The sequence below is a fragment of the Maniola jurtina genome, chromosome 21 (genome assembly GCF_905333055.1).
Source record: "Maniola jurtina chromosome 21, ilManJurt1.1, whole genome shotgun sequence".
In the NCBI taxonomy this organism is placed as follows: domain Eukaryota; kingdom Metazoa; phylum Arthropoda; class Insecta; order Lepidoptera; family Nymphalidae; genus Maniola; species Maniola jurtina.
In genome coordinates, this window is record NC_060049.1 from 787,574 (window position 1) to 799,890 (window position 12,317).

Below are 12,317 nucleotides of genomic sequence, written 5' to 3' on the forward strand. Positions count from 1 at the left end.
TTTTTAGACTTCAAGCCATTAGAAATAGAAATACATAGAAAGATTTTTACTCTATCTACTATTCTATTTGTACTTCTCAAAGGAGGCGACAAAAGTCGATTCGATATGTGGCAGATATATCGAGTCGATTTTGTTGTTTAAAAAATAAAATCGATCAAGTGCGGGTCGAACTCGCACAAAAAAGGTTCCGTGGCGTCGTACAAGAAATAACACTTTTTAATAGTTTTAATTTTCATGGCAACCATTTTGAAATTTTTATTATTTTTGCTATAGCGGCAATAGATTTACACATTATCTCTACCTATTGCGATTCGCGAGATACAGACACATGCACGGACGTACGGACAGTGGAGGTTTGTAATAGGGCCCCGTTGGTATTATTTGGGTACGTAACCCTAGAAATGTCAAATCAAATTTACTGACCCGACTATGTGTAGACAGCCTACCACAGCTATCGAAACCCTTCCCTTTGAATAACTGATCAGAGATCAAAAAGGGTTTATTTCCATCATACAGGCGTAAAACAGAATCCATTAGACTAACACGACGATTATCCCAGCATCCAAAACACTTCACACGCAGACAACCACCGGACGAACGTTATTGCTATCCTTATGCTGATCGCACATGAGACAAACTACACAAGTTGCTATCGTGCAAATGCGGATGATGGAAAAATTCGTTGCGTTCTACGCGCGCGTGTTGCTAGACTTGGACTTTTAATAGAATCACAATGATGTTTGCCTGATGTTTCTTTTTAAATATGTTATAGTGCTAGATGAAACCAGTGACTTCTTTAAAATCCCGTGCGAATTCTTTGATTTTCCGACATAATAAGTAGCCTATATCCGTCTCCGATATGTAATCTGTATCTCTACCCGTCAAAATTGAATAACTAGATGAGAATAAAGGTAATAAATAAACAGACACAGTTTCGTATTTATAATTTATTATTAATGTTCGGAGTGTTAGCTTCACAAATTCACACACACAATTTTTGTTCGACAATAAACTTTACTTGTAGTTTTTTACACTTCTTTTAATTTGAACATTTAATTAGATACCTAACTTGAATTAAGTTTTTCTACGCACTGACTCATGAAAATTTTTTACCACAGAGAATATAATCACTACTTTCGTTTCTGTCATACACTTAAATGTCACTCATTGTCAATGTCAAAGGGTCGGTCTATGGTGCGAACATGCCGGCCCCCAAGAACTCCGTTCTTCATTAACTCCTCTCCGTGGGTAACAAGACCAGCTTGGACAGCGGCCTTGTTAATGTTGATGACTTTGTCTTCACAGTAGCAACTCGTACAACATTGTCAGGACCAGGGCTGAGTTTGATAATCTTTGCCATCAGCCATTTAGCTGGTGGTGTGTCCTCATCTTTTATAACAACCAGATCTCCTACTTGTGGTGGTTCGATTTTGGTACGCCACTTATAACGCTGCTGAAGGGTATGTAAAAACTCTGCCGACCAGCGTTTCCAGAAGTGTTGCGTCATTCTCTGAACTAGGCGCCACCTATCGAGGATAGATAAGTGTGTCTCTTTGTAATTTTGTTCTGGCACCAACAGCAAAGGCTCTCCTACTAGGAAATGTGCAGGCGTAAGAGGCGTCAAATCTTCGGGATGATCGCTCATTTGATACAGAGGGCGAGAATTCAGGCAGGCTTCTATTTGGTACAGCAACGTTGTGATTTCTTCAAATGTTAGAGTCGAGTTTCCAACTACTCTGGCCAAATGTGTTTTAACTGATTTTACCCCAGCCTCCCAAATTGATCCAAAATTAGGTGCTCTAGGTGGGATGAAGTGCCAAGTGGTGCCATCATTGGCAAGCAACTCTGCAACTTCCTGACTGAAACTGCTTTTAGCTTGATTCAACATAAGAGTGAGCTCTCTAGCCGTTCCAACAAAGTTGAGTCCATTATCGCTCCAGATTTCGGCGCAAATTCCTCGCCTGGACGTGAATCTTCTGTAAGCAGCGAGGAACCCTGCAGTGGTGAGGTCAGTTACTGCTTCCAGATGAATTGCTCTTGTTTTCATACAAATGAATAGACATATATAGCCTTTGTAAGATCTATGTCCTCTACCCTTTGTTGCTCGAATCTGGATTGGACCTGCATAATCAACTCCAGCATATTTAAAGGGTCGTCCAGGGTTGACTCGTACCTCAGGTAAATTTCCCATAGGGGGTTGTGGTGTCAATGATTTGTGTCGAATGCAAGTTACGCATTGGCGAGCGCATTTCTTTACTAACTGTTTCAATCCAATAATCCAATAACGAGATCTCAAATAGTTCATTAACATCGCATATCCTCCATGTAATAACTTGGTATGTGTATCATTCACTAATAACCAACTGATGTGGGATGTTTGAGATAAGATAATTGGATGCTTAATTTCTGTAGCTACTTTAGCACCTTGCAATCGACCTCCAACCCGTAGTAATCCAGTATCATCCAGGTAAGGAGATAATGTGATTAGTTTACTTCTCAATTTGATTTGTTGTTTCTCTTTTAAGTCTTTAATTTCTTCTTTAAAATCTATTTCTTGATCTATTTTAATTATACAATTCAATGTTGCTTGTAATTCTTCACTACTCAAATATTTTGTGGTTTGATTTCTAATTTTCTTTTTGTCTTTCAGTTGGAGCATCCTTCGGCAATAGGTAAGTACCCGGATCATCTTAGTAAACGAAGAGAATCTTGTGTAGATTGGATCTTCCTCAATACTAATATTAAAAGTTTTCATTTTTTGTTTCCGTTCCTCTTCCTTTGTTGCAGGTACTTGGGCCTTTTGCACTGATGATTTTTCTGTGGCTAACCATGAGGGTCCGTTCCACCACATTTCTTTGTCCACCAATTCAGCTGGATACACTCCTCTAGAAGCCAAATCAGCTGGATTGTGTTCAGACGTAACATGGCTCCATCGGTCATTTGCTAACAGCGTTTGAATTTCTGCAACTCTGTTACCTACAAATGTTTGCCATTTCATAGGTAGAGATTGAATCCAGGCCAAGACTATCATTGAATCTGTGTATGCATATACTCGTTCCTTGGGCACATCTAAAACTTCAGTGGCTCGAGATAAAAGTCTGGCTAGCAACACCGCTGCACAAAGTTCCAGTCTGGCAATTGAGATTTGTTTAAGTGGAGCAACCTTTGTTTTACTTTCAAGCATGGAAATTCGAACTTGTCCATTGTGTATAACTTTGACATATATCACAGCAGCATATGCTGAAATTGAAGCGTCTGCGAAGCCATGGAGTTCAAGATGTGTGTTTTCCTTTTGAATATGAATCCATCTGTTTATTTTTACATCCTGTAAATGATTTAACTGTTGTCTGTAGTTGATCCACTCTTGAAGAATCTGAGCTGGAACCTCTTCATCCCAGTCGGAGCTACACAGCCATAATTTTTGCATTAGCATCTTTGCAATTACAATTGTTGGTGACAACCATCCAAACGGGTCAAAAAGTTTTGCAACATCAGATAAAATATTACGCTTTGTTACTGGTGTTGTGGGTTCTCCTAGGTTCACTGTAAATTTGAAATCATCATTTTGTTTGTCCCATTTCAGACCCAATATCTTCATGTTGTTATCTAGTTTTATTGCTAACGGCTGTTGATTGTTGCAGGTGCTCTGACTAATTGCTTCTAAAAATTCTGCTGAATTGCTAGACCACTTTTGTAATTCAAATCCACCACAACGTAGTAACTTTGTTGTTTGCTCATAAATCTCTCGTCCTTCTTCAATTGTATAACATCCAGTTGTGAGATCATCAACGTAGAATGAATTCTTAACAATTTCAGCTGCCAGAGGGTATTTTTGACCTTCATCTTCTGCAACTTGAAACAATGTGCGGATTGCTAAATATGGAGCCGAGGCTGTGCCAAATGTGACTGTTAACAGTTTGTAAAACTTAAGTGATTCATCGGGGTGATTTCTCCATATAATACGTTGCAGGTCAGCATCTTCATTGGCTATCAGGACTTGTCTGTACATCTTAACAATGTCACTAACAATTGCAATCTTGTATTTTCTCCATTTCATAAGCAAAGTCAGCAGATCTTTTTGTATTGTAGGTCCGATCAACAAGGTATCATTAAGGGCAACACCCTTTGACCCCTTGGCCGAAGCATCAAATACTACCCGGACCTTAGAAGTCTCCTTGTCTTGTCTTACTACAGCACGATGAGGTAAGTATATGGCCCTTTCTGTATTTCCATCAGCTATTGCCATATGTCCAAGCTCCAAATACTCGTTTATGACTTTTGTATATTCTTCTTTAAGAATGGCATCCTTGCTTAACTTTCTTTCCAGAGACATGAATCTATTTATCGCCATTTGTTTAGTTTCTCCACAGGCAGCAACAGGATCCTGAATATCTTCTTTAAAAGGTAAGTTAACCTTGTATCTACCATCATTGGTTCTCGTTACTGTTTGTTGATAAATGTCTTCACACCGTTGTTCCTCAACACTAAGTTTTCTCTTAGAGGTGAGTGTTTCATTTTCTATTTCCCAAAATTTTCTTAAGAGATCATTCTCACATGTACATATATGCATACTGATCACTTGTTTATTTATTGCAGATTGATCACCCAAGGTGTTTCCGGATAATATCCAGCCAAGATGAGTGTATTGAGCGATTACTCCATTGGGACTCTTCTTCAAGCCGTTGTCTATGATCTTGCTATAAACTTCAGCACCTAGCAGGAGGTCGATTCTGTTCGGGGTGTTGTAACCTGGGTCTGCTAGTGTTATGTTCTCCAAGTCTGGCCAGTCACAGACTGTAGTTTCTTGCGAAGGTAAATAGCTTGTGAGTGTCTTGAGAACGTATGCATTGATTGGAAAAACTAAATATGGTTTGTATCTTGATTGTACTTCCAGTTGAACCATGTATTTTGTTCGGAGTTGCTTGCCCTCACTTAATCCAGAAATGACGCCGCTGATTCTTTCTCGTTTCAAGCCACATGCTTGTACAAGACTCTCAGTCACAAACGACGCCTGTGAGCCCTGGTCAATGAGAGCACGGTAGACATTTGTTTGTTTGTTCCTTCCTATAATGTCCACCAAAGCTGTTGCCAATAGAACTTGACCAGGTTGATTGATAAAGTGAGTTGAAATTGTTGAAATACTGGTTGATTGCGTAGTATGTGCTTCTGTGCTAGGTTCTTGAGTGCTAGAATCTTCTTTTTCGGGATGTAAGAGCGAATGGTGTTTCTTAAAGCATATGCGACAGCAAGTTGGTTTTCCGCACCGAGCTACTGTATGATTTGGAATAAAACAATTGAAACAGAGGTTTGCACTGCGAACAAAGTCATATCTGTCCTTAATGCTCTTTTTTGAGAATTGTTTACAGTTGTATAAGTGATGAGCTTGATTACAGAGTGCACATTTGGGGGAATCAGCTGTGGCTGTTGTATGAAAACTTTTAGGTTTGGTTGTTCTCGGAGGCTCTGGCCGTAACGGCTTAGATGGCTCTATCATCTCTAAGGATCTGAATCTATTTTCTATAAAATGTTTTAATGTTTCAAAAGTAGGTAGGACTTCGCTCTCTGAAGAACTATTTAGCTCCCACAACTTATGACTCTCTACATCTAACTTAGAAACTGTGAGGTACACCATGATAGGATCCCAGTGTTCTGTTTTGATACCTATGTTATTAAGCAGATTCAAGCATTCAACAGTTGTGTCTAAAAGTGACTTAATATTCTGAGCCGACTCTGACGTTAAGGGTTTTAAAGAAAAAAGCTTCTTAAATACAGAATTAGAGATGTACCTTTTGTTGCTGTACCTTTGCTTAAGCGTCGCCCATGCCTGACTATAATTATCACTAGTTATAGTAACTGATCGCAAAAGTTGTTCCGCCTCTCCTGATAAACTAGATTTCAAATAGTGAAGTTTCTTTACACTATCTAAATTTTTATTGTTGTCTACTAATGACGTGAATAAGTCGTGGAATGACGGCCACTCTGTATATTGTCCCGAAAAAGTAGGTAAGTTTATCGTGGGTAATTTTACTTCATTGCCTGTGTGTCCTGAGTTGTACGAACTTGTGGAAGATTTGCTGGCTAGCTCCTGTGGTGTTAACTCCAAGATCTTACTTTGTAGCTCACTTTTATAAGTTATATATGCTTCCTCGATGTCTTCATATATATCTTTTGTAAAGTAATTTGAGACCGCCTTAAATTCCGTGCTTGCGATTGCAACTATGCGGTCGTGATTTGACGTAAATAGTTCCCACGTTTTCTCCAACGACTCTAAGCGAGTGTTTACGTAAGCTAAGTTCAATCTTTGTTTGGGAGTTTTCCTGAAATTCGAGCAAGCTTTGTTGATTTTGGACGCCCTATCTTCTTGGACGGCCAACAACTGGTTGATGTCATCCATTATCGGGAATCGAAGGACCGTGTTCGGAGTGTTAGCTTCACAAATTCACACACACAATTTTTGTTCGACAATAAACTTTACTTGTAGTTTTTTACACTTCTTTTAATTTGAACATTTAATTAGATACCTAACTTGAATTAAGTTTTTCTACGCACTGACTCATGAAAATTTTTTACCACAGAGAATATAATCACTACTTTCGTTTCTGTCATACACTTAAATGTCACTCATTGTCAATGTCAAAGGGTCGGTCTATGGTGCGAACAATTAATATTGATAAAATCGTATGTTAAATATAACTTTTCTTTCCCTTTGAGCACAACACGTGTCTTACATAAAGCTTATTGCAGATTAGGTAGATACGAAAATATTTTAAGTAACCTTATCACTAAACATAACATAAATAGATAACAAGTTTAGTATTTCGGTTTTAAATGTAACCCAAAGGTGTTGCGGCTTCATTTTGTTGAGTTTATTGTGCTTACGGCGTTGCAATGTGCGATCAGTTTTAACCATCTCTTTCCTCGCTCGCGGCAAAACACCGGTATACGTCACGCGAATGTACGCTGAATTAATTATAAGCGCGGCCTTATTGCTGCAAGCTTTGGGAACATTTCGCCCCAACAGGTCCGGGGAATTCGTATTAATTACGGAGAGACATAATTGCCCCGTCAATAGCGCGGAATGGCCCCGTTTTATGTCGCTCATGACAGCTGAGCGTTTCTATCTACTTAATGGTATATTGGACACTGAATAATAATAGTTATTTCGGGTTATATTATGGAATATAATGGGATTATGTTTTATGGATGCCTCAGTTTAATAACCATAACTATGTAATAAGGGTAGGTTCATGTTGAGGTAAATAAACCATTATGATGACGTAAAACCGCCTACCCACGCATTTTAGCAGTGCGACGAGCGGGGCGGGGTGTGTTCAAAATAAAATGCCACAAAGCGGCGTGAATGATGATAGCAGCGGCGAGATGCCACGTGGTGCTTTGACTTTGCCAGCAATGCCAGCCGCGCGCGGTTCGCTAAACTGCCATATACAGTGGAAACTTCGTGGGCAAGCCCTAACTATAACTTAAAAATAATATGTTTGCTTTTGTATTTAGCTCATTAAAGGAGTCATATGGATTCTTCATATATTCTCATAACGTGCACTTGTGTAGTCATTTGATTCCACTTTGATTCATACGGGGTCTAACAGAACGCAAGCAAAAACTAGCGTTATTATTATATCGTATCCTATTGTAACACAATCCAATGCCAATAACCTTTTGCCTTATCTTGTAGTTTTAGTAATTTAGTATTTTTCAAACCCGCATTGTATAGCGTGCAAAACTCGGTATTTTGAGGGATTGAGACATATTTTGGGACGAATCAAATGAGTGCACAAGCGCATGTTGGTACAATTTGTAATACGCCATTTCAAATTGTATTTTACGAATGTGAACACCAATCGAATAAGAATAAGTGCTCCAACGCCTAACATTTATTTTTCAACTGTTTTTATACTCATAAAACCCAATTTATACAAAAAAAAACTCAACCGGATCGGATTGCAATTGGCTGCACAACTCATTTTATGTGAAGTGTAAAACTCTCGAGGTTATTGCTTGTGTTGTTTACTACCTAGTATTTCAACCATTCGGGCACGGAACCCCTTAAAATGGACTGTTGCACTTACCGAAATTCAAAATATAATAATAACTCAAAGTAGAGAGAGTCAGTGCGTGCCAGTCCTTCGTCATTTTATAAAAGCTGAAAGTTTCTCTGCGTATTGTCCCCAAAACAGAGAGGAACGATCAGTGACTATGATGTTTATACGAAGTTTGGCAACCCCCTGTCAGACGCTCTTGAGTTTTAAAAGTTTAACAGTGTCTGGCAGACGGTGGCCACGATATTATGGGTGCCTTTCCACCAGAGTTGTGCTATGCAGCTACGAAGATGTGAAATCTACGCTACGAAAATATGTGACCGTTTCCACGTAGTCGACGTGGACGAGGCGCGGGAATTAGCTAGCATAAAATAACGAAGGTGTGGCACGCGCTGGCTCTTAGTCTATAAGATTACTCTTGTCTATCACTTACCTACTTTGAGCATCATTAATCAATATGCAGTCGGTTGAAACGGCCTCTCAGCGCATTCAGATCAATCTTAGGTCTCCTAGGACTTAGGTCTGCTATTTGGATTGAGAATACCTCTGTCCCATTTCTAAAAGGCATTCCTGAGATCAGTGTCTGTTACTTGCAGTGCATTAAACAATCCTGCTTTCAACCAAGTAATGTGCAATTTAAGCATTTGATTACGGGGAAGGACTACTACTATTAATATTATAACTGCGAAATTGTATTTGTTTGTTGGTTTTTCCTCCAATCACGTTGCAACGGAGCAACTGATCGTCGTGATTTTAAATAGTAATAGTTATAATAGTAATAGTTTTTGTGAAGAAGAAAATCAGTTAGTTCGGCCCGTCGCGTCATTATGTTTACCTCTGGTCAGTATTTCATCATATCACTTTTGTTTGATATAATGATCAAATTAAATTGTTATTTTAACATTTGTCGGCATCCCTTCCCCTTAAGCCTAATTATCCCTTAGGGATTTGATCAAATCCCGGTTTATATCATTTGCTTGCGACCTCGTACATGTTACAATATGTCGCAGTGAAATTCACAAGATTTGTTCAGTGAAATGGTCTAATTGAGTCGTCGTTTTAACCTCTTCCGGGAGTTAGCCATATCCCTAAGCGATGTGGCTAACTTCTGGTTTACGCTATCGCTGCGACATATATATAATATGTACTTAGCTGTATTTTGGGCTATGTCCCCTAATTATCCCTTAGGGATTTGATCAGATCCCGGTTTATATCATTTGCTTGCGACCTCGTACATAGGTATTATTTGTCGCAGTGAATTTCACAAGATTTGTTCAGTGAAATGGTCTAATTGAGTCGTCGTTTTAACATCTCCCGGGAGTTAGCCATATCCCTAAGCGATGTGGCCAACTTCCGGTTTACGCCATTTCGCTGCGACATATACATATGTACTTAGCTGTATATTGGGATATGCCCCCTAATTATCCCTTAGGGATTTGATCAAATCCCGGTTTATATCATTTGCTTGCGACCTCGTACATAGGTATTATATGTCGCAGTGAATTTCACAAGATTTGTTCAGTGAAATGGTCTAATTGAGTCGTCGTTTTAACATATCCCGGGAGTTAGCCATATCCCTAAGCGATGTGGCCAACTTCCGGTTTACGCCATTTCGCTGCGACATATAAATATGTACTTAGCTGTATATTGGGCAATGTCCGTCCCTCAATGTAGTAACAACCCCGTCTCGTCTCCGTCGGCTTTACGAGTCAAATATTGGCCTCTAAAAATCACAGTGCGTTTACGACTCTTGTATTGAGGTCATCGGTTCATTCGCGCCTACTCTTTTATAATATCCAAAGAATTCAAAATAAATATAGAAGTGTTAAGTCCACGAGACGGCCTCCCTGGCGCAGTAGTGTGGTCTTATTAGTGGGAGGTCCCGGGTTCGATTCCCCGCACGGGTTTGGAATTTTATAATTTCTAAATCTCTGGTCTATTCTGGTGTGAGGTTTCGGCCGTGGCTAGTTATCACCTTACCGGAAAAGCCGTGCTGCCAAGCAATTTAAGCAAGCAAAACCAGAGGAGTATATGAAAACCCCTTCCAGGTTAGTCCGCTTCCATCTTAGACTGCATAATCACTTACCACCAGATGAGATTGCAGTCAAGGGCTAACTTGTATCTAAATAAAATAAAATAAACTTACCATAAAGAAACTTATATTGCACACATAACTTCTAAATACCTGAACAGATTTGGATGTAAGAGGTATCCTTACATCATCGTGAATGACACTGGTTATAAATTTTCAATGTATTATTATTTATGAAAATTGAATATGTATAATATGTATGGTATGTATGGTCCTCCATATCCCTCGACAGTGTTCAAACTAACTTATGCCTTAAGAAAGCTTCTGGGGTACCTACAGTTTATTTCCAACCAAATTTTAAGTCCAAATCGAGCGCGAATTCGACTTAATCGAATTACACTTTTTAATTTATTAGGTACTGAGTTTTGAAAATGTACCAAAACACCACGTCCGCGCTCAATTTAATCTTGGCCACCATAAATTATGCCCCAAAAGCTTTCTTATAGCAAAGTTTTGAATATTATTGAGGAATTTTGAGTGATTGGACCGTTACTATTTATTATCTGTATATGTTCCAACAAAATCGTGACACACTGTTCCGATATTCAAGACAGCAGAGACTATTTCTATTACCGTATTTAAAATTCTTTGATTATACTTCTTCCCCATGAAAAGGCGGATTTTATGAGCTGAAGAAAGAGTCCTTTTTAAGGAACAATGGGTCCAGTTTATGGGGAAATTCGTTATGGTTTCGCCCTTCGGGTTTCGGGCTTATGATAATTAGTTTCCAAAGATTTTTATTACGGTGTATAAAAAAAAACTTTTTTTGAAAATCATAAAAAATTATGGTAAGTATGTAGGATTTGTCATATTATAATTTGTTACTATAGAATTAGATGAATGCTTACTGTTTTTGCGATTATTACGGAGCGATCCTGATTACTGCAACCCATTTTCAGAAAGTTTAACCGTAACTTTAACAGCATGTTACTTAAAACGAGCCCTAAAGGCAGATCCACACTTGCGCGTTTGCACGAACCGTGCACACAACGCGCATCATAAGAACATAACATGGACAACCTATCTACAAATGGCTGGCGAGTGGTTCACGTGCAGTTTTTCAAGTCACGGTGTGCAGATGTTCGTGAGTTTTTGGGAGCAAGTATTTACAAAGACGATGATGTATGCATTCGCGTCATGCACGTGCACGTATAGACAGTGACGCGTCTATAGATGATCGATATGCTGTGTGCACGGTACGAGCGCGTGCGCAGGTTTGAATCCATCGTAAAGCGGAATTTACATTACGGAATCAGTGGCACGAAATTAGTTTCACGACATTAATTTCAATATAAATTGCACGTGTAAACGTCTAATTTCGTAATGCATGTATCTATTTTAGTAATGTATGCATTACGTTTACACGTGCAATTGATAATGAAATTAATATCGTGAAACTAATGTCGTAATGTAAATTCCGCTTAACAGTAAGAGTTCAGGGCGGTTACATGACCGGCGGTTAATAGCCGCCTTGATCCATCCATCATACATTTATGAAAATGGTTTATTGAATCATGGCGACTATTTGACCGTTTGCCATTTAATTAAATTAAATAAAAGAATATGTACTGAAATATAGCTTTAATCAGTTTTTTATAATAATGTTTCATTTTATGTACATGTAGCGCTTAAACCTATATAAAAATTAATGTCTACAGTAAAAACATTGTAAAAACCATCCGTACGTACATCTCATCAATAAATCATTAAGCTGGAGACTGACTTGTATCATTCGAATGTAATATGTTACAATGTGAGCATTCGTAAATTCATTAATCAGTATAGATCAGTATAGATGTTCGATGCGCATTTTGTGCACGGTAGGTACAGGCGCGAGCGCAGATGTGGATGTACCTTTACGTTACAATGTCAGTCGCCACCAATGTGAACATATCAAAACAAAAATGGAGTGATAATATTATGTACTTGCAGAATGAATGCAGAAACACACTTATAAAGTTATAACACGCTTTGTGACAAAAACTACGATGTTTTGAGTCTAACCAAATGTTTGTTTCAGCCTCTACAAGAAACAAAACGAAACGGTGCCAATCATTGCGTCTCACTCTCACACTATAATTAAATGTATATTGTATATAATATATAATGTGTAAGTGAGATGGTATGACTAACGCTGCAATTTTCTGATACAAGTTATATTAAATAAT

General features: G+C 38.6%; 1 protein-coding gene across 1 annotated transcript; it reads right to left on the reverse strand.

Annotated features, from left to right (window-relative positions):
- Positions 1 to 1,231: 1,231 nt before the first annotated feature.
- LOC123876520 lies at positions 1,232 to 6,394 on the reverse strand. Its single transcript, XM_045922829.1, has one exon. It carries the CDS (start codon positions 6,392 to 6,394, stop codon positions 1,232 to 1,234), a length of 5,163 nt encoding a protein of 1,720 aa, XP_045778785.1.
- Between the last annotated feature and the right edge of the window lie 5,923 nt (positions 6,395 to 12,317).

Coding starts and splice junctions, on each gene's coding strand:
- LOC123876520 (XM_045922829.1), bottom strand. CDS start 6,394: ATGGATGACATCAACCAGTTGTTGGCCGTCCAAGAAGATAGGGCGTCC.